This window comes from Dama dama, chromosome 12 (assembly GCF_033118175.1).
Source record: "Dama dama isolate Ldn47 chromosome 12, ASM3311817v1, whole genome shotgun sequence".
In the NCBI taxonomy this organism is placed as follows: domain Eukaryota; kingdom Metazoa; phylum Chordata; class Mammalia; order Artiodactyla; family Cervidae; genus Dama; species Dama dama.
Window position 1 is genome coordinate 89,739,067 of NC_083692.1, and position 24,089 is coordinate 89,763,155.

The window sequence follows — 24,089 nt, forward strand, 5'->3', positions numbered from 1 at the left end:
CCAATTTTGATGACAGACATAAATTTGCAGTTTCATGAAGCTCAACAATCCCAATCAGGATAAATATAAAGAAAATCTCACCTAGGTTCATTGTAGTCAAGGTGCTTGAAGTGAGAGTGAAAGTGTTATTTGCTCAGTTGTGTCCAACTCTTTGTGACACAACTTTGTGGACTGTTGTAGCCTGCCAGGATCCTCTGTCTATGGTATTTCCCAGGCAAGAATACTGGAGTGGGTTACCATTTCCTCCTTCAGGGAATCTTCCTGACCCAGGAATCGAACCCATGTCTCCTGTGTCTCCTGCATTGCAGGTGAATTCTTTACCCACTGAGCCATCGGGGAAGCCCTGAAGTGCTTAAAATCTAAAAAAAGAAAATTTTGTGAATGGAGAAAAATGACATACATAAGGGAACATTGATTCAAAGGATCAGTCACTTCTCATCAAATGTAATACAGCCTGAAGACATGGAAACAATATCTTTGAAATGCTGAAAGAAAAATGTTGTCAACTCTGAAATCTGTTATCTCGCAAAAATATTCTTAAAGAATCATGAAGAAGTAGAAACATCTTCAGATAAAAGAAAAAGAAAACAAAGAAGATGCACTACCAACAGACCTACACTACAAGAAATGCTAAGAGAATTTTACAGACTGAAGAGGAATAAAATTGGCTTGAATTTTAGCTCTTCAGGAAGGAATGAAGAACACAAGAAATAAAAAATGTGTGGGTAAATATAATTTCTTAATTTCTTTAAAATAAATATGACTGTGCAAAGCAAACATTATAATGTGAGGCTTAGGAGTGTAGATATAATACATAATTCTCGGTATAGTATATAGAACAACTATAGCACTGAAGCATAAAGGACAGGGCCTATATGGTCACAGTTATTACATTTTACATCATGTGGAATAATATTAATTATTTAGACTATGAAAAGTTAAGGATATATTTTATAATCCCTAGAGCAGTGATTCTCAAACGTTTTGGTGTCAAGATCCCATTACAATACTAAGAATTACTGAGGACCCCAAAGAGATTTTGTTTATATAACTTATATCTACCTATATATACATTTTAGAAAAAATGAGAAATTAAAAATATTCATTTATTAATTCATTAAAATACCAATAATAAATCTATTCTATGTTAACATGAATAAAATGTTTTTATGCTAGATAATTATGTTTTCCAAAACAAAAGTAAGTTAGTGAAAAGATTGACATTGTTATACATTTTGAAATCTCTTTAATGTCTGACTTAATAGAAGACATCTGGATTTTCATATCTGCTTCTGCATTCAATCTGTTGTGATATGTTGTTTAGGTTGAAGTATATGAAGAAAATCCATCCTCACACATATATATAGTTGGAAAATGGAGGAGAATTTAAATAGCCTTTTCAGATAATTGTGGATATTCTTCTTTAATACTACACCAAAACTCTGAAGTGGAGGTTTCTTAAAGGTTAGTTGCCATATAGAATCTAAAGCCATATTAGTGAACTTTCTGTACTCTCCATTGGTCTGTCTTACACTTTGAATGAGTTATAACATCATGCATTGATCATAGGAAAAGAGTGGTCACAGATCTTCAAAATGTTGATACATTTCATTAGACAATATCCAGAATCACTTTTGTTAATACTACCACCAACCGCATCAAAGAAAGTATTTAAGTTTGGGAAACTGCCAGTCTTACAGAGGATACAGGTACTTACAAGTTTTCAAAAATTCTAATTTTCACTTGAAAGTTCATATTTCATCATTGGCAATAAATATTATTAGATGTTTTCTTTGACGTGACAGGCTCATTTCATTTATTTTTTTAAAAAGAAGTATACTTATTAACCAAATCTAAATGACCGTTGTTTGTCTGCCATAGCTGTCTGTCAAGTAGAAAATGGGGTTTCATGAAAAAAGTGGCTCACAAGTTCAGCTCACAAGTCAAACAACCACATAAGTGCTTCTCCTCAAGACAACTACTGTGCTTCAGTATACAGCAGAATTACTTCAATCTATATCTTATCTCATCACACAGAATATTAAATAGATAGGTACTGGGGGGTCAATACTTAATAAATATTTTCACTGTTTCATCAGGGATATTCTTAAATGAATGTTCTTTTTTAACTGGGAGTGCATAGTAATAAAGAACATAATACTGTTTGGTACCACTGCATTGATTTGTGCTCCAGCCCACAGTTTTACCATCGACTATTTCTGTACCATTAGTGAGACTATCAGCGCAGTTGGCCCAGGATAAATAATCAGAAGAATTTTCAACACTTTGAATATTTCAGTACTACTTCTCAGGCATTGACATAAGAGTATCTTGTATGATTAGTTGGTGCTGACACCAAATGAATACAAACAAAATTGGTCCTACTATATCAGATTTATTTATTTTTAAGGCAAAAAATTGTAACACAAGTCTATTGATAAGACATTAAATCACTATGATTTTAGTTAAATCTTTGAATCAGTAAATTTCTATATTGGAAAATGGTAATGCATGTTTCATCCAGGAGGCATTCAATAATTTAACTTTTCAAGGCTTTACTAGTCTCTCAGCTATTGTGATTGGTTTGCCAACCAATGTAGGCTAAGTATAACCACTTCGCCTATAAAATGCCTGAATGGTTTTTTAATTTCTAGTTTGGAAAGTTACAAAAACAATTTGTGGCATTTAAATGCTCACCACACCTGCATTTACAACTACAATTGTTTTGCTTTACTCTCTGAATGATTGATCTCAAAATGATGCTGCAGCTTAACTTGGACATAATGTTCTGTTGCAAAAGACAATAAGGTAAATTATTAACATTTATAAAACTTATTGAAAGGTAGTTTTCATTGCATTTCATTTGATAAAACAGGAAATCAGTGTCACCCAGTTACTATATAGATTTCTTTCTTCACTGAGTCAGAGAATTCTAACACTTTCAACTTTCTCAGTATCTTAGAAGTAAACAGAAAAGCTGTGTGTAGAGAAAAATATTTGTTATTCTAATGAATATACATAACATAAAATTCATGATTTTAACCATTTTTAAATGTACAGTTCAGGGACATAAAGTACATTTACATTGTTGTATAACCATCACCACTGTCCATCTCTAGATCATCTTCATCATCCCATACTGAAACTTTGTACCAATAAAAAGATAAGTCCCCATTCCTAAGCCAATAATCCATTCTTAAATATGAAAAGAATTATAATTTTTCATTTTAGAGTAAAATGTTATTAATTTCTAAAATGAGTTTAATACTAAATTTAATATTTTAAATTTTTATTTAAATGCTTAAATATTATGAAACAAATATATTAATTCTACCTAGTCTTATTGTGCTGCCATGTAGATACAAGGAAACATTTAGGATTTCATCTGATTTTTTTTTCTTTTGGCTACACTCTGTGGCTTGCTGGATCTTAGTTCCCCAACCTGAGTTTGAAGCCAGGCCACGGCAGTGAAAACATCAAGTCGTAACCACTGGATTACCAGGGAAATCCCCCTTTCTCTTCTTTTCTTCTAGGATTTCAGAATAACTACTTGTTTGGGGATTTTCCTGATGGTCTGGTGGTTAAAACTCCATGCTTCCACTACAGGGGGTATGGGTTTGATCCCTGTTTGGGAACTAGGAACCCACAGGCCATGTTTGGGCACTGCCAAAAAAGAAAATAAACCTAACTGTTTGATAATAATGAGGTTTTAGCAGGTATATCAGGTATAATTAAAGAAAATTAACAAGGACCCAATAAAGATACAGAGAACAAGCTGAGTTAATCTCTGAAAATGGATGTATTTATACCCTAAATCTATTATATCAGGAACCTATTAATAGAAAACACAAGAACACACATGCGTACAGAGTGTTGACACCATCACATATCATAAAGCCTATGGAAAACTCTGCTGTATATACAAAAGAGAATGAAAATATAATAGGCAAATAACATCTTAGTACTCTTGTTTTTAATCATCTTGATTTTGATTTTTAAGATCCCAGGACCACACTTTAAGGACTGCTGCCCTAAAGCAACCACTTAAGGCAAGAAGAAAACAACAAGGAATAGAAAAGTATAGTTAAAAGTTCAGTAGATAAATTAAAGTGGAGTTCTAAAAGATATTCAATTAACCAAAAGATGCAGGAAATAATGGATAGGGGAACAACAAATAAATATGCAAATAGTAAAATGTAAGACCTAAATTTAAACATATCACTAATTATAGTAAATGTTAATGGACTAAACACTCCTGTTAAAAGGTAGAGACTGTCAAAATGAATTTAAAAAAAACAACAAGACCCATCTATACTGTGACTTTCAGAAGGCACTTTAAATATAAAGATAGATATAAGTTGAACAAGGAAACTAATATACTATTCATTCAATAAGTGTAAGAAGGTACTTTAATATTAAGCAAAAGAGTTGTCAAGACAAAGGGTATTACCAGATATAAAAGTTAAGCAAAGAATATTACCAAATATAAAGAGGTACAGTTCATCAAACACATGAAAATAATAGATGTGTATATGAAGCCAAAGAGGAGGAACTTACCAGGTAGTAAGAAATAAAGGGATAAAAATCCCCACAATAATAGTTGGAGCTTTTAGCGTCCTATGCTCAGTCCCAATTCATGAGCCTCAGGAGATGTATCTTCAATCCCTGGGTTAGGAAGATCAGCTGGAAGAGGGCATGGCAACCCACTGCAATATTCATGCCAGGATAACCCCATGGATAGAGGAGCCTGGCAGGCTGCAGTCCATAGGGTCACACAGAGTTGGACACGGCTGAAGTGACTGAGCAAACACATGTAATCTCTTATACTTAGAGATACAGAATCTAGCAACACTGGTTTAATATTTGAAAATCAGTCAATCAATGTAATTCACTACATTGAGAGAACAAAAGAGAAAAGATAAATAATCATTTGAATAGATGTAGCAAAAACATCTGACAAAATTCAGCACCCTTCATGATTTAAAAATAATCGCAATGAAACTTTAAGCCAACAGGGAACAGAAGGAATGTTCCTCAACCTGATAAAAGGCATCTCTAAAAAACCTGCAATCTGTGTCACACTGAAAGTATTGAATGTTTTGCCCTTGAGGTTGGGAACAAAGCAAGGAAGTCCATTCTCACCATTTCTATTCAGTAGTCCAATAAAACAAAAACAGAAGGTATAAAATTAGAAATTAAGAAGTAAAACTGTATTTTACGTCTATGACTCCTTTGCTGCCCTGCATATAGGATCTTCAGTACCATCTTTCTAAATTCCATATATATGCATGCATTAATATGCAGTATTTGACTTTCTCTTTCTGACTTAATTCACTCTGTATAATAGGACAACCCAGAGGGATAGGGTGGGGAGGGAGGCGGGAAGGGAATTCAGGATGGGGGGACACATGTATACCTGTGGCGATTCATGTTGATGTATGGCAAAAACCATCACAATATTGTAAACTAATTATACTCCAATTAAAATAAGTTAATATTTTTTAAAAAACCACCTAGCCCATCAAAAAAAAAAAAAAACTAATTGCAGATAACATGGTTGCTTAAGTAGAGCATCCTGAGGAATCATGAATATAGCAAGTTCTCAGGATACAAAGTCAAAATGCAAAATTACATGATTTTCATATATACCAGGTATAATCAGTTTGAAAATTAAATTCAAAAAGCAATTCTATAGCATAAAAAACCCAAAATACTTAGGAATCTATTTTGCAAAAAACAAGCAGTACCTCTATACTGAAAACTATTACATATTGCTGAGGTAAATTAAAGATCTAAATCATTGAAGAGCATTATTTATGGATTAGAAGATACAGTATTTTTAAGATGACAATTCTCTCCACAAAAGATCTATCAATAAAATGCAATCCCAATTATAATTGTACCTTGCGGCTTTAAAAAATAGAAATTGACAAATTTATTCTAAAATTTATATGGATATACAAAGGACCTAAAATACTTTTAAAAAGTAGTTCTTTCCAATAGAACTTTCTGTGATGATGAAAATATTATATATCTGTACTAGCCAATATGTGACTATGGAGCACTTGAAAGAGGACTAGTGCTACAAAGGAACTGATCTTTTAATTTAACATGTTTAAATGTGATTATGTAAATACATGTGGCTAACGGTTATTGTAGTGAACAATGCAGAAGGTAATTCTGAAAAAGAAGAGTTAGAACACATGACTTTGAAACTTAAGTGTAAAACCACAGTAATTAAGACATAGACAAACATAATAGAGAGCCTGGAAACAATCCAGACTTAAATAATCTTGATTTTTGACAAAGGTGCTAAAACAATTCAAAGGGAAAGCTAGTGGTGCTGGAACAACTGGATATCCACATGAAATAAAATGAACCTCTAGCTGCATCTCATATACACACAAAAATTCAAAACGGGTCACAAATTTAAATATAGTTCAAAAAAGTATAAAGCTTTTAAAACTAAACATAAGAGATTATCTTTACAGTCTGGGTACAGGCAAAGATCTCTTCAGTTCAGTCACTCAGTCATGTCTGATTCCCTGCGATCCCATGGACTGCAGTACGCTGGGCTTCCCTGTCCATCACCAACTCCCAGAGCTTGCTCAATGTCCATTCAGTCAGTGATACCATCCAACCCTCTCATCCTCTATTGTCCCCTTCTCCTTCTGCCTTCAATCTTTCCCAGTATCAGGGTCTTTTCCAATGAGTCAGTTTTTGTATCAGGTGGCCAAAGTATTGGAGTTTGAGCTTCAGTTCAGCATCAGTCCTTCCAATGAATATTCAGGACTAGTTTCCTTTTGAACATCTCTTAAGCAGGTCATTGAAAGTAATCACAAAAGAATAATAATAAATTAGACAATTAAAATTAAATTTTCCCATCAAAAGGCAAGACTAAGAAAATGCTAAGGCAAACCACAGATTTTAGGGAAATATTTGCAATGCATACCTCTGACAAGGAATCATTTCCAATATATGCAGGGACTGTCTACAACTCAATAATTTTTAAAAAGACAGCCCAATTTAAAAATGGTCAAAGATATGAACAGACTTTTCACAAAGAAGATGTACAAATGGCCAATAAACACAATATCGTTAGTCATCTGAGGAAATGCAAATTAAAACCAAAATATCCACAGCATGGTTAAAATTAAAGAGATTGACAACTCCAAATGTTATCTAGGAAATGGAACAACTGGAACTCTCATATTTTGTTGGAAATACAAAATTGTACATCCATTTTGGGGAAAGATCTGGCAGTTTCTTACATAGCTGAACTTAAACCTATCACATGACCTAGCAATTCCATTCTGAGGTATTTACCCAAGAAAAGCAAAAGAATATGTCCACAAAAAGATTTGAGTAAGAACATTCACAGAAACAGTCCACCAACAGAAAAAGTGGATAAACAAATTCTCATATAAACACATTCATGTAATTATACAGTGGAATTAGTGGGGTTAACTGTCCTGGTTTGCCAGGGACTCAAAGGATTTCTGGAATATGGGACTTTCAGTGCTAATACTAGGAAAGTTTTTTAACTAGGAAACTTTTGAGCAAACCAGGAGTTGGTCACGTTCATTGTCCACCTCAGCAGTGCAAAGACCTAACTACTGGTACATCCAACAGCATGGATGAATCTCAAAACATTATGTTGAGTGAGTGATACCTACACAAGAGTTCATATTCTGTAATTCCATTTATGTGAAGTTCTAGAGTAAGCAGAACTAAGTTGTGGTAAAAACAAAAGCAGGGGAATATTTGTGTCTGAGGGGCTGACTGGTGGGGAATGGATGTCAGAGAACATTCAAGAGTGATGGTAATGTTCTTTATTTGTATACACCAGTTGTCAAAATTCAGTGAATGGTTAAGTTGAGGTTTCTGCACATCTGCGTCCTAAAAGTACCTATAAACAAATACTGAACTCTGGTTAATGGTAAGCATACTGGAGTGAGGTCTAACTCTTCTTTACTTGTCAAGTGTGGAATTTCTAAAACAGTGGTTTGTAGATGTCTAAAGTAGAGGAAGGGAGAATCATTCTTTGAGGGTTGCTCCTGAGTGGAATTGTTTGTCATGACTATTCAATTTAGAAAAATTTCCTCTAACTTTCCAACAGCACTTTCCATGTAGTTGAATCCTTTACTTTTGTTTTATGATCCTATATTTTGTGGGAAGAATCTTAATTTGTTTTCTAAATTGGTGGACTTCTTTCTCTATTATATGTATGTAATTTGGCTGCAATTTTGCTTTGTTAATTGCTCTGATACTATTCTTGGTCACACTTCTTTGCAGTTTTTTTATAATATTTACAAGTGTAAGTAGAGAAACTCCATATTATAAGATGTTATTACTTTTAGCAGTCATAGTATTTCTTAAAGCAGTAACTATAAATTTACTTATGGTTATATTAAAGGATTGGAGAAGGAAATGGCACCCCACTCCAGTACTCGTGCCTGGAAAATCCCATGGATGGAGGAGCCTGGTAGGCTGCAGTCCATGGGGTCGCACAGAGTCGGACACGACTGAGCGACTTCACTTTCACTTTTCTCTTTCATGCATTGGAGAAGGAAATGGCAACCCACTCCAGTGTTCTTGCCTGGAGAATTCCAGGGACAGGGGAGCCTGGTGGGCTGCCGTCTATGGGGTCGCACAGAGTCAGACACGACTGAAGTGACTTAGCAGCAGCAGCGGCATATTAAACGATGATAATGCTTACAGCATTCTAACTTTTCTTGTTACTTAACTTTTCTGTAATAATATAGTACTTTTAAAATGGAAACTGGATTGCTTTTAGATTAGCTTTTTATTAGCAACATTTTTTTGGATTCATAATAAATATGCACAATAAAAATGCACATTGTGGAAAAGCTTAGTCTTGATTAAAAAATTTAATCTTGCTAGGATTTTATTTTCACACATACTTTTTGCTGTAATAGTGAGTTAGCTCAGAGAAGATATGCTATTGCTATCCCAAAATCTTTCAAGATATATTTCATCTTTAAGTTTGCTTTCTTCTCATTCACTCTAAAAATGTGTTGTTCTTATGAGCATGTCAGTTATAATATTTCTCAATCCTACCAAACCCATTGAAACCTTCTCATAAATTTTAATAACCTATTTCTATGCTGAAATTAATAGATTGTTTAACATACATACACACATAACTTCAAAAATTCAGTGCAACTGCCCTAATTATAATATAATGAGAAGATAAAAGGAAAGTAATTAATAAATATTTGAATGTGTAGATTTGAGGGTATGCTATAGTGGTCAGATGCTTGTATCTACACATAGAAATTGTGAATGAGACTATGAATGCAGACTGTTACAGGTGTGTTGCTTTTGCACTATATACCACAAGCAGTATTGCTGTCACTTTCACACCTTTCTGAAATATTTGACTATTCTTGATAAAGGTCCGAACAAAAAACAAAGGACAAATTTCCCTCAATTTACATGCTATGTGTGTTTCTGGATATGTTGGCATCTATTTAAAACTAGACAAGCATAAACTTTATATTTAAAACAGATTTGGGTTCTGGCTCAGATCATTATGCATAAGTTTTTCATCTTCATAAATGTCCAAGAGGACATGGGGAAGTTATAAAGGTCAGAGAATTCTCTTATGTGGAGAACTCTCCTGTAAATTGTCAATCATCCAGCAGCCCTGACCCTTGTGTGGTGAATGCCATCATTTCTGCTTAATCATTTTGACACTAAAATACAAACTTCCAAAACACCGTATTAGGTGTTTTTCACAATATATGTTTGGCAGTTGTGTCACTTTTCAGAATAATGTCTTTAAGATAAATAGGATTACAAAGAAAACCAGCTGTATTCAAATATTTCAGGTTAAGAATCTCTGAAAAAGTGGATACCACACCCTTCTCCAATGTATACATTCTAGTTGACAACCACTGTTAGAACCAGTGTTATAACCACTGTTATATTAGGCTTTCTTTCTGTATTTCAGGAAATGGTGAAAGCTTTAGTATTAAAATATTTTGGATTTGAAAGTGCATTTGGGTGCCTGCATCATTTTGTCATCAACATAACAATATCAACAGAGGATTAACATCAACTCTAACAGAACAAAGCAAATAGTATAGGAATTGTGTTTCTATTCAGTTTTGCTTCTTATTGGAAATTAAGTGTATCAAATGGACTAATGTTTCTATTTCCCATTCTTTTCTCATTGTGCCTAAACTACCTCTCTGATTAACATCGATCATTTGCCAACTTGTTTGTTCATATATTACTTAAGGAAGTGAGGTAACCTTGGCTGAACAAAATCTTCCTCCAGCTGCTGCTAGGCAAGTTGACAAAGAACTTACATGTATTAACAGGGTAGTTGAAACACAAGTGGTTCTAAAAATAGGAATTGTAAAGCATGATAATCAAGAATTGATTTCAACTGGCACTCACTCAGCGTTTTCTAGGGGTGCATTGCAAGAGGTGACTATACTGTATGTGGACAATATATATCATGACAAATGTGTAGGCTATTGTGATGATGACTTTTATTTCTTTTAGGGTATGTCTCTATGCCAGACTGTTGTCGTAGGCTCTGTGGTCATTCTTCTGTACTCTTCAAGAGCATGTTATAATTTGGTGGTGATCACCATATCTCAGGATACATTAGAAAGTCCATTTAATTATGGCTGGGATAATCTTTCAGATAAGGTAAGACTCTAGCATGTATTGCGAATCTAAGTGTATGATAATGAAGTTAGCCTGACTAGGAGAATGTTTTAAGTGTTTGACTTACAAACACTTTTATGGAATCTCTAGCCACTATCAGTAATCATACTTCAAAGTTCTATGTTTAAAAATTCTCATTCATATGTGGCAGTTGAAATCATTCTTCAGAGAGAACTTCTCCCAAAGTAGTATTTTCTTTTCTTTTTGTGAATAATATTAACAGTGCATTAAATCTATTGGTTATAAATCTATTTTACTAATTTGTAAAGGATATTGTTTAAGTATCTCTAGATAAGCTGATATTCTGTCATTAGCTAGTAAATATGGTTATGTCTTTAATTTGCTAGGATGAAATTAGTTCTCTCTTACCCAAGAACCACATATAACCTAAATATTTGGCTCAGTTTTAGATGTATGACTTTTATGAAAATCTGACATTGTCAGTCTTGAAAATGGGAGTGCTTTCATAGTTCCTTGGGTATCTAGGTGTTTTCTGTAGTGACTCCTGGTACCCTTGCTATGCATATTTGACCTCCCAGCATTCTCCATCCTTCTGCTAGAAATAGTCTGACCTAGGTGCATGTCATATCTTCATTTATGTTAACTTTGTACTGAATTTAAGCATTCTGGAATGCTATTTTATCAGAATTTTAATTATCTTTCAAAGAAGGAATTTTCACATTTGGTTCCGTGTGGCAGATTCCCTTCACTCCTTTCCCATTTCTCTTTCCCCACATCTATTTGAATAGAAACAAATTCAACATGGAATTTAAGCCCAAAAGCATGTTTTTAAATAGCAACAGAGCTGAGCGACTTGCATGTTACATTTCTCTACAGGTGTAACTCAGGGTAAGTGCGATTATTTTGCCTTTGGAGGAGCTGGAACCTGTAGTCTCTTCTATAACCCTCCTCAGACTATGGGACCTAAACCACCCACACCACTACCCATGTATTAAAAATATTTTCGTAAATTGATGTGTTGAGAAAGTTAATACCTCTTTATTCTACTTAACATCAAAGCATTTTATGATCTTTAAAGAATAAATATCATTACATGAGAAGCCATAAAATATGGAAAATTAATTTAGAGTTCTATGTGCTTGTAAGTTGATCTGTTAACTTACCCTACCTGAAGCAAGTTGTTTGTGGAGGGTGATTCCTTACATATAAGACTGATTTTAAAACTGCTCGACCATATTCTATTCACAGGCTCACGTAAAAGATGTAAGTGGAGAAGAGTATATTGTATTTGGAATGGTCCTCTTTCTGTGGGAACATGTGCCAGCATGGTCAGTGGTTCTGTTTTTCCGGGCACAGAGATTAAACCAGAATTTGGTATGATATCATAACATTACCTAATGCCTGTTCTTATTTTTAAAAATAATAGAACATTTATATTGATTTTCTATTTTTGGCAAAAGCTAAAAAGGATTATAAATCTCAACCTCCTTTCTTTGTTGAAAAGTAAATCTTCATATTCTATCTACTACAATTGTTCACAGGCACCTGCTGGCATGATAAATAGTCACAGTTATAGTTCCAGAGCATACTTCTTCGACAATCCGAGACGATATGATAGTGATGATGACTTGCCAAGACTGGGAAGTTCAAGAGAAGGAAGGTAGTTGCACTGAATTAGTACCAACATAGATTTTTTTTAAAAGCTTTAACCCAAATATGAAAAGGGTGATTTGCTGATACCTACCAATATATAAGATCATTTAACATTGGTGCATAGAACAGTAAATGTTAAACCCACGATGAGACCTGTACTATAAAGAATTATCATCTGCTCCTAAGTCCATATGTTACCTTTATTTGAGAAATGCCTTTGGGGGTAAAATGGCACCCTTTCATTTCAGGATCCCTCGTTAGTTCAAAGCTGATGGGGGTTGGTGAGCAGAGAAGAAATACTATTATAGTGATTATATATGTTTCCATATCTACTGTGCTGTTCAAAATCCACAGAGAAACCCTAAATAAAACTCCTGGGAAGCTTAGCTACTATAAGAAATCTTCAGTGCCCTCCTTGTTCCAAAATCATTACAAGTCCATACCATTTTAGCTCTGTATCAGTGCAAAGAGAAAGCCTTAATGCACGTTACATAATGCTTTGAGTTTGATATAGCATTTTCTCTAATCCTCACTTCATCTGGACAAGTTACTTAACCTCAATTTTTTGTCTGTTTTTCATCTGTAAAATAGGGATAATAAGAGAACCTACCTGATAGGATTGTTGTAAAGATTGAGTGCATGTGTGTGTAAACATACATATGTGTGTCCTAGAATAAAGCCCAGTACATAATAAGCACTATATTACTACTTTTATTATCATCTGATAATCAAGTTCTACTAATTTTGAATGGTCTTTATTCATTCTTTTCTAATATGTGATATAGAATCAAGGATATTAGATATAAGTTACTGAATTTTGTAGAAAGCCGTTATTTGGCAAAGAACATAATGCATTAAGAACTAGAGTGCCAACATGAGTTATTATATCCTGATCGCAGTCCTTTTTTGCCCTTTTCTTGCAGTTTATCAAACTCACAAGGTTTGGGCTGGTATGGCACCATGACGGGCTGTGGCGGCAGCAGTTACACTGTGTCTCCTCACCTGCATGGACCTCTGACAGACACTGCTCCTTTGCTGTTCACTTGTAGTAACTTAGATATGAACAGTCACCATAGCTTATACGTGACACCACAAAACTGATGGCATTACCAAGTTGTGATTCTTCAATCATTTTTCATGAATGTGTATATTCAATGTGTTTAAATTCCATCTGCATAAACATTCCATTATCCGTTACAACTGAAAACAAAGCCTGGAAATGTGGCTGAATCCAGTGGAGGACACAGCTGTTACTTTTGACCTCGTCCTGGTAAAATGAAGTACAATGGAAAATCTGGAGCCAGAGAAAAGAAGGATTAGATCTTAAGGGACTTGATGGCCTCCAAACATCCTGACTTTGGAATATCAAACGCATATTTGCACTTTTATCTTTGTTCTGAAAGAGTACACTGCAGTCCCCAAAGTCATACCCAGTGTTCACACTGGGATGTTATGTTGTACATCCAATCAGGAGGCAGTTTCCTCACAAAAATCAAAGCCTGTATATCCAGCAGTGTACTCCATGTGGAATTCTTACCCAATAAAGTTTATAGTGTCAACAGTGCACAGAATGAAGGCATAAAAATGTATCATTCTTTTGAAAGATCTATTGAGAATATGTAATCATTGAAGATAGTTCTTTTAAGCATGATTGTACAGTACTAACTGAAATTATTCAAACAATCATTATAAAGAAATGATACTAGTAATCCTTTACAGTGAGGACCAGCAGTGTTCTTTGGAAAGCCACAGTCATTTCTTCAAGAGCAAAGTATACCAATCAAAATTACGTGGTTACTTTAAGTAGAATTGGACAAGTGATTATCCTGTATGGTTAAGATAATGCAGTAGTTTAAGCATGATTCTTCAAGAAAACAACAGCAATTTTTGTGTAGGGAGATATTGATAGAAACTTCTTAGGACTAAAGTTTACAGATGCATTTAAGAATTATTCAGAAAATATATAATTCTAAGTTAAAACATGAATACATTTTCAAAGGCATTCAATTAGCTGAAATAAAATATAGTGAATCATACCTATTATTCCTATGAATCAGGATTATCCTCAGGTAAATTAAATCATGATATGTTATTGCAGTGAACTCAAGTGCAATACTTTGTAATACATATAATTCTTCCTTTAGTTTTCATTTTAATATCTTGCATATGAGCAAAACCAAATTAAATTTAATTCAAATTAATTCCAGCACTAGACTAAATGAACAACTCATGTGAAGATACTAACTAGGTAAGTATAAAACCCAGTGGTTAACAATATTGGAGAACTTTCAGAATTACATCAAAACTATCTTGAACATCCTATCTTAGATCTAAAAAAAAAAAATATATATATATATGGTAGGCTAAAGTGATAGAGAATTTTAAAATGCACTTTCTACCAATGTCTATATGGAAAAAAGTAGATGTTAAATACCTCAAGATCCCAAGGTAAAAGGCAACATTGGGAAGCTGTCACAACATGCTTAAAGATGACTATATACGGTTATTTGCTAATCTATTTCTTCAGAACTGGAACTAATACAACTATCTTTTTCTGTCTTTACTTTGATTAGAAAGTTATATTCTTTTTCTTCTCTTACATAAAACATCTTTCAACTTTTTGATTGATTCAGTAACTTCACAGAAGTATAACAGTGTGAAACCCCAAGAAAAAAATGAAATTTTTAATGCTTTTGATCTCTTGGGAAGCTGGTACACAGCCAAAGAAATTTCATCTTTTTATCGTACAAAATAATTCTGAATTCAGTCCAAAGCATAAACTTATACATGTCACTTTGGATTTATAGTAAATTCTCTCAATGCAACCAAATTATTTAAAAATTTATAGTATAGAATTTATAGGTCATAACAGGACAACATACCATGCACTTACATGAGTGTATTTTTACTGCAACTTCAGTTACTGGGTTTCTTTTCAGAATGCCAACTATTTATTTTCTTAATAATGTTAGGTATTTAATTATCTAGAGCTAACTAAGAAGATGTGTTGCCTTTGTTAATCCTTGGGGTTCAAAGTGATACATGTTTTCTAGGAAAGCTTCCCCAGACTTCCTTACATAATGCTCCTATTTGACCAGATAAGTGAGGATTACTTTTTAAAAATATTTCAGATAAAATAACCTGTTTTTTTCAGTTGCATTAGTTGATCCTTCCAAATCTGAGATTTGTAAATTTCTTATCCTTGACCAGGGAACCTGAATTCTTGCATTTGTCTCCTTATAGACATCTCCCACAATAAATCACCAAAGACAAAGAAAGATAAGCTTCTGGCCCAGTTTTTGCTTAAAAATTCCAAAGCACTAGGAGCACTTTAAGTCTGGTCTTGAAAGAAGGAGTTGTTTATCAAATCAAAGGGCTATCGATCCCCTGTTCATCCTGCACTGAAGCACATGATGACAATTTCAAACCTTCTTTTTGGTTCACTAACTAGAAAAGAGAATTTCATTGCTTAAGTGTATAATTCTACAGTGATTAGCAGTGCTTGTTTTTATTGTTTTATTTGGATGGTCATTAATTTTGAAACTCTTGCCACTCACTATAGCTGGTAGTAGTTTTATGAAAGATGTAATTTATAGCTAAAGTGGCTTTTTTAAGCATAGCTGCCTTTTTTATTGTTTAACAGTGTTTCTCAGCTATAAAATCAGTGTCAAACTGGTTATAAAAGTATAGCTGTGGCCAATGAATGTATTTATTTGTTTCACTAAATTGTAACAAAACACTACTGTTAAAAATAAAAGTGTTTGTGCTTTTATTTGGAGGTCTGGTTTTCTTAATCTCTTTTAACAGACTATACCCATTGAGTTTCTGTCATGTAAGTATGAGAAGCCAACCACAAGAAAGAGGAAAATACCTAGAGTTACAAATGACAGCTTACTTTTAGTGAGCTTGTAATTACAGATGTTCCTTGGCTTGTCCTAAGTGAAAATACATCTGATACAGCTGGCCTAGAACATCACAGCCTAGACTAGCCTTCCTTCAGTCAGTCAGTTCAGTCGCTCAGTCCTGTCCGACTCTGCGACCCCATGAACCGCAGCACACCAGGCCTCCCTGTCCATCACCGACTCCCGGAGTTTACTCAAACTCATGTCCATCGAGTCGGTGATGCCATCCAACCAACATGCTCAAAACACTTATATTAAACTACAGTTGGGCAAAACCATCTAACACAAAGCCTGTTTTGTAATAGAGTGTTGAATATCATGTATAATTTATTGACTACTGTACTGAAAGTGAAAAACAGAACGGTTGTAGTTGGTAGGGAACGGTTGTGTATGGGTTGTTTACCCCTGTGACTGCGTGGCTGAGGGGGTGCTGCAGTGCTGCCACCACCCCAAATCATGAGAGAGGTCCCTACTGCGTATCACTAGCCCGGGGGGCGGGGAGGAGGACAAAATTCAAAAGTGGAAGTACAGTTTCTATTGAATGTGTATGCTTTTGCACTGTTGTCAAATGGAAAAATCTAAAGTCGAACTACTGTGTAAGTGGATAACTGTATGTACTGAACATTGAGATAACTGTATGTACAACACTAGCTGTACACTAATTAGTGTTATACACTAATTCAATATGAAATGCCTTACTTTAAAATACCAGTGTTATTAGATAGTATGTGCATACGTGCTAAGTCACTTCAGTTATGTCTGACTCTGCGACCCTATGGACTATACGGCCTGCCAGTCTCCTCTGTCCTTGGGATTCTCCAGGCAAGAATACTGGAGTGGGTTGCTGTGCCCTCCTCTAGGGGATCTTCCTGAACCAGGGATCGAACCTGCGTCTCTTACATCTACCTGCATTGGCAGGTGGGTTCTTTACCACTAGCGCCACCTGGGAAGCACCATCTGGGAAGCCCATATTAGATAGTACATGTTTATTCAAACATTGAGCTGAGAAAAATCCTTGTGTGAAATAACTTACAACACCTCTCTCTTTCCCCTTAGATTCTTACACAGGTAGAAATTTATCTAGCTCATAATCCTGGGCAGCTTTTCTTTGATTATTCAAGAAATTCTTCAGGAATGTTTTCCCCTGAAAAGAGTTCTTACCATTTTTTCCATAATAGGCCCCTTTCATAACTTGCCAAAACCACACCAAATTTCTAAGATAGTTTCAGAAGCTTTATTGATCACCTAAAGTCCAGAAATCCTTGGGTGCCTACTGACTTACTGTGAAGAATATTTGGAGTGAAGGTATGATCACAAGCGATAATAAAGTTGTCATTTTAAAAGCAATTTATTCAACAAACATTTATTAAGTGTTCATATGCCAAAAACTATGCTGTGGAGATGCAAACATGGATAAAGTTCCTTTTCCTGCCCTTAAGGAGCTCACATTCTAGTAAAGGAGACTTTAAAAAACAAAAACAATACAGTACAGTAAGTGACAGTAGAGGTAGGTTGTAATACAGTGGTGTCACAAAAGAACTTAGATGATCCTTCCTGCATGAAGCAAGGGCGAATTCACAGAAGTGATCACTATGCTGGACCTGCAAGGATACACAGAAGTTTCCCAGGTGGGGAAGGATGGCTAGGGCACTTGATAGAGAAGAGCAGGCACCGAGGTGTGGAGGCCTGACGATGCTGCATCTGAAGAACTGTAAGTCAGCTTTAGCAGAACATGAGGTTGGCGGAAACAGAAAGACCCCTATCAGAGCACTTTGTTCACCAAGGAAAGAGGTCTGGTTTCCTCCTAAAGGGTCATGAGTTCACTGTGTGTTAAGCAGGGAGTAACAGTGTGAGAGTGCTTCTAGAGAGCCCACTTTGGTAACATTGTGAAGCAAGAGAGAGGAGACAGGTCAGGTACAAGGAAAAAGGTTTGTACTTTAGGGAAGAGCAATGAAAGTGGAAAGACAGTGATATATCAGAGATACGGAAATAAAATCCATAGAGATTAGACACTGGCTGGACAGGGGAGTGGAAGGGTTAGCCTAGAGAATTTAGATGATGATGGTTCTAAAATTAACCAAAGGAAGGAGCATAAGCATAAGAGTAGGTTTGGGGCAGAACTTTTTAAGATACACACAGGTGTCTGTGGGAAACCAAGTGAAGATGCGCAGAAGGCAGATGGTCTGAGAAGTTTAGGCTAAAGATACGGATTTAGAGGTCGCTGAATTGGAAGGACTCAAGAGTGAGAAGTGGCAGTGTTGAAGACAGCAGGAATAAAAGCCTGAGGGGTAACTTAAACACTACATGAAAAGAGGCACTCAGAAGTGAGGGAAATACAAGAAACCTGGTGGAAAAGAGATTTTTAAGGAAGGGGCTCTCAACAGTGTCAAATGCAGAAAAAAAGTCAAGAAACAGCTTGTGAATCAAACCATAGATTTAGAATTGGGATTTTAGACTTCAAAAGACAAGATTGTTAACTACTAAGAAAAAAAGCCAAGTTTCAGTTAAAGGAGCAAGTGGAGGGGGACAAAGTGAAGACAGGAATATTCTTTCAAAAGTTTGGCTTTACAAAAAGAGAGAGTAGGGGCATGAGATGAGAGAGAGTTACACAGGCAAAATAACCACTGAAACCCATCTACCAAATTTTCAGAGTACCACAAATGTCCTTACACTTCTATATTTGGTGCTCACTTCATAGTCTTTTGAGTCTCTAAGCATACTGACTCCATAGTAGGTTAATATCTTTCTTTTCCTGCCCTATTCAAATTAGGGGGGAAAACATATATTATTAAACTTAGTTCTGTGATAATTAATTTAAATATATTGAATACATTTTCATACATTCACTCAACAAATATTTATTGGACACCTACTATGTGCTTGACACTGTATCAGGCTGTAGGGACATAAAGAAGAAAAAGCATACAGTAGTGTTAAGTAGCGTTTCTAAGCCATTATATAAATAAACCCTGCTTTATTAATAATGTTACATCTCAACCTGATATACCTGCTAAGACATACAGAAAGGGCCCATGATTTTGAGGTATACATTTCCCTTTTTCCTACAATTACCATGTGCTGTAAATTCCTAAACCCCTTCAAATATTTTTTATCATTGAAGATCTTCCCTTCAAGACTTCTAAAACTTACAGTTTAGTTATGGGGAGAAGAAAGAAATGAATGTCACATACAAAACCCCCAAATTTTATGCCTGTGACTATACAGCATTAAAAGGGTAACAAAATTCAAAAAAGAATTTTAGATTGGAACTCAAAATGATTCCTTATTCTAAGGCTTATAGTAGTATATAGTTCCAGATATTTTTTCTGAAAAAAAAATCATTGAAACATTATTCATATTATACATGGTTCAAAGGACACGATGCCTATAACTGACTCTTCAAATGATTAAGAAAAAAATAGTATATGCATGTATATATACAGAGAAAGCATGAGAAAGAAAGCAAATATGAACAATTAAGGTATCTGGTAAAAGAGTTCTTTGTATTGATACTATCCTGGAAACATTTCTATAAATTTGAAATTATATAAAAATAAAAAGTTTCCCCAAATTTTTATTCAGAATCAGGGAAAGTACTATGAGAATAAATATATAAATCTATTCAACTTTTCACACTGTTTAGAAATTCCTTACACCCTTGAATTATCACTGTATCTTGCTACACACCAAAATAAGCCAATCAAAATAGCAAAATAATTTTAAAAGTGATTTGTTTCATACCAATGTATTGTAGGGTTGCCAAATAAAACACAGGACTCCCAGGTAATCCCAGGTAAAGGAGGAATAATTTTTTGGTATAAGTTTGTCCCACATTACATGCAACATACTTATATTAAAAAACTGTTGTTTATCTGAAATTCAAATTTAAGGAGGCATTCTGTATTTTTGTTACTAAATCTGTTCACCCTAAATGTTGAACATTTAGGCTGTTAGTAATTTAGGCTGTTAATAATGGGTCATAACATTCTCCTATAAGCACTTTTCACATTGGCCACAGTTTATATTATGTCTTCTTACACAAAATTCTAGTTTGAGAGACTTAAAACATCATTTACTTAGATTTACCTTATGTGAATTTGATAATCCTGATGATTTTACTTAATATTAAACATTAAAGATGTACCACATTATCAAAGTTTTACTTTTACTCACAATAATATTACACATAGATTTAACATAATTTAAAAAATTGTTATTTAAAACAACATAATTCCCTTTTACAAAAGCAGCTTTATATAAAACGTTTGACTTAAGACTCTCATTGCTATTTATGCCTTTGAATGAAATTCCATTCTTTGGCCTCCACTGTCCAGAAACAGGCACTTTTCAACTTGCTTTCTTTAATGAATATTTTGTAACAAGTTCCTGAAGTTTTCTAATTCTTTCACACTTGTTGAAATTCTGTAAACAAAATAAATTTCACTCAGAAACTATTTTAGATAACTTTTCTCTACAAGTTATTCACTTTGCATTTTCAGAACACAGAAAAAAATGTTAATTTATTTCAGCAAACATAAATGTGCATAAAACATTTACTCTGTTTTGATGCACTTTTGTTCTTAATTTAACATATTAAAACTAAAATAACATTCCCCAGAAATCAGTTATTTTTAATTAGTCATAACTAAGTATTAAAGTTTCAAAGTACAAAATTATAAAGTACATAAGTATTGTATTTTTAAGTATTCATAAGTATATTCATATGCTTAGTATTTAAAATATATAGGTATACTTTATACCTATATATAAAGTATAGGTATATACTTTATAAAGTACATAAGCATTAAAATATGTATTTTAAATATGCATAAGTATATGAACACTTAAACTAATCAATTTACCATATTTATTAAATAAATATACAAAGAATCAAAGCCTTTGGACTATAAAGAGTGAGAACAGTAAACGTGTGACCAAATTGTTTTCACTAACTTTTATAAAAAGTTTGTTATTTTAAGTATACTTTAGCTCTGTTCTCCACCATGAAAAAAATAGTAAAATACTCAAATATAACTGTCAAGCATCTGTGTACTAAAGAATAATTTTGAAGGTCAATTATTAAATCATGATTTTTTAAGTGAAGAAATATAGTCCTTAGAAAATGTTAGTTTGTTTTTTTTTTTATAAATCTCTGCATTCTTTAGATATGATAGGCCAGGAGGATATGCATCTGTACTTAAATTTTATAATGTAAGTTCCTAATTTTAAGTTTATTTTCTAATCATTTTGATGAAATTATTTTTAAAAGCATGATTAGCCTTTTTACACAATGGCAAATTCACAAATTTTATATGTACACCTACATTACACAACATGATTTTTTCTAGGACCTTCAAAAAAACATTTGGGTAGCACTATAGATTAGAAAAAATTTACAAATTCCCTAAGATGAATACTGAAGCACTCAGTGAATTAATAATGATTACAAGATTCAAGAGGTGACAATAAAGAATATCATCTAATGATTGCACATATCTACAAAGTTAAAGTATTTCATAAGATCACAGAATTTTGTAGTGAGATAATTTCACTAAACAGGATATTTCCTACCCAGTTTTATCTGAGAGTATATGTGTTGCATTAGACTTACTTGGCTAGCAAAAAAAATTTTGGTGCAAACTAACCTTCCAAATGCATTAAATAATGATACTATTTCTTGTCTGGTTAGATGGAATTCATAACTGGGTCCACTTTCTGGCATATTTGCAATCAATTTCTCAGAAAACAAGATCTTCAGAGCAGTGCCCAAACCCTGAGTCTATAACAGAAATAAGAAAAAAAGAAATATCAGAAAGTTCCTTGTGCAAAGAAAGAAAACAGGATTGAGCTTGATATGCTTACCTGAAGCTTTCCCCACAGTCGACATTTCAAACAACCAACACAATCCATGATTCTTGAAATATTTCTAAAATGCAGTCGAAAGTCCTCCTAAGAATAATTTAAAATTTTATTAAGATGTAGTATATGGTCAAATACTAAGTATCTCTGAGTGCCTTCTATGTGCCTCACTGTGTGCAAGGCACTGGAGAGCACCAAAGAAGGGAAGAAAACGGAAATCAGTGTACACGAAATACCTCCTACACACCACAGTCTTTACATATGCAATTATATCTCACCTTCACCACAAAAGCAAAAGTGAAAGTCGTGTCCGACTCTGCAACCCCACCAACTATACAGTGCATCGAATTCTTCAGAATACTGCAATGGATAGCCTTTCCCTTCTCCAGGGGATCCTTCCAACCCAGGGATCTAACTTAAGTCTTCCGCGTTGCAGGCAGATTCTTTACCAGCTAAGCCACCAGGGAACCCCAAGGTATGATTACAATCTACACCTAATGAATTAAAAACATAAGGTCCAGAGAAGCTAGGTAACTTGCTCAAATTCCCATATCTAGTAAATAGCAAATCCAAACCCCAGGACTGCCTGCCTCCCAAACTAGACTGTCTGTAAATGTACACAAAGTAACTGAGTTGAGATGTTCTATTGTATGTGATTATTAACCATATGTCAATATCAGGGGAGGGGCAGAGGTTGTATGACATCATTGACCAAAAAAGAAAAAAAGGAAGGGAGAAAGGAATAAATAATGGAGGGAACAACAAGTAAACACCTTTGGTTTCATAATAGTTAAATGAAAGCCCTTCTCTCTGGTATTAGGAAAAACAACCAGATCTTTTACCATTTATTATTATCATACATACTTTATTATCATACAAAAACCTATAGAATATAGTGAGATCCATGTACCCTCCACCAAGTTTCAGAGAGAAACTCATTAAACTCATCCAAAAGCAGCATATGTCTTTAAGGGGTAAGGAAGAAAGAAAGGAAGCCAAGAACATATCCTTCTTTCACACCAGTGGAAATTATTAACTAATTCTCCAATGACTCCCCTGTCCTGAATTTACAGTGGAATCCCAGGCTTACAGTACTTGAAGCAGGAAATCTGACATACATTTCAGATGAAACATTCATTATATCAAATAGCCTATAATTTGGTAAGTATATAATATTTCGTTTGTTTTTATTGTGCTAAACCACACACTGAGCTCAATCAGAAGAGAACATAAGCAAAGATCTAAAAATGGGGATAAATCAGCAAAGACTGGAACCTACTATTCAAAGCAGACCTCAGTTCACTCTGGAGACAGTCTTTCCCCAGATGCATCATTCAGCCTGAGACTTTGAAACAGTCAACAGCCGTACCATGTAAAAGATTTATAATAAGGTCCCAGGTCTTATACCTTATTAATTTAATACAAAGCCAAAATTATTAATATTAAATGTTACCACTTGTTAGCAATATTCTATATCGTGTGTTTCTATACCCTTTGGAATAAGAAGTAATTCTAATTTTCAACTTAGTTTTAAAAAAATTTACCCAGCAATACTACTGTAAGTAGATTTTTGGTGATTTGAGGTTTCCTTTAAACTTGTATTTCAACTTCAAATTAAAGAAAATTCACACTTTTAATAAGAATAATGGAAACAGAGCACTAAAATTACTCTGAAGTTGATGTTCCCATCCTATAGGTGCTGACCTCTGGAGGATTTATAGTTGGTGTAAAAGTCTACAAAATCCCTGAGTAGACAAGTATTTGTATATAGACAGAACAAATAGCTCACATGTACACACTATAAATTTCCAAATGGATATAAATGTCATGGTCAATAAAACACAGCTTTTATGTTACAAGTGTCAATAAATGCATGGTGGATTTTGGCAGTTATATTTTCACTAATAAAACACTATTATCATGTGGAAAGGCATGAAAGCTCTTGACTTAGACTGATAGTTTTAAAGCTTGGAAATCTCTAAACAATGTGCATGCTTTTGTACACAGTGT

At 34.1% G+C, this 24,089-nt stretch overlaps 2 protein-coding genes across 3 annotated transcripts in view; one reads left to right on the forward strand and one right to left on the reverse strand.

The window, feature by feature from the left end:
• Positions 1-16,022, forward strand: part of GPR137C (G protein-coupled receptor 137C) — a 58,664-nt gene extending 42,642 nt beyond the window's left edge. The window contains exons 4-7 of the mRNA XM_061158076.1: positions 10,537-10,686; positions 11,914-12,039; positions 12,207-12,325; positions 13,242-16,022. Coding sequence (XP_061014059.1) covers positions 10,537-10,686; positions 11,914-12,039; positions 12,207-12,325; positions 13,242-13,419 — 573 coding nt within the window. The 3' untranslated portion in view covers positions 13,420-16,022. The remainder of the gene's footprint in view (positions 1-10,536; positions 10,687-11,913; positions 12,040-12,206; positions 12,326-13,241) is intronic.
• Positions 16,023-17,549: 1,527 nt separating this feature from the next.
• The window catches only part of ERO1A (endoplasmic reticulum oxidoreductase 1 alpha), a 50,614-nt gene continuing 44,074 nt past the window's right edge, over positions 17,550-24,089 (reverse strand). For both annotated transcript variants that reach the window (XM_061158075.1, XM_061158074.1), the window contains 3 exons: positions 22,083-22,169; positions 21,866-21,999; positions 17,550-20,642 (listed from right to left, as the gene is read on the reverse strand). In XM_061158075.1, coding sequence (XP_061014058.1) covers positions 20,582-20,642; positions 21,866-21,999; positions 22,083-22,169 — 282 coding nt within the window. In that variant the 3' untranslated portion in view covers positions 17,550-20,581. The remainder of the gene's footprint in view (positions 20,643-21,865; positions 22,000-22,082; positions 22,170-24,089) is intronic.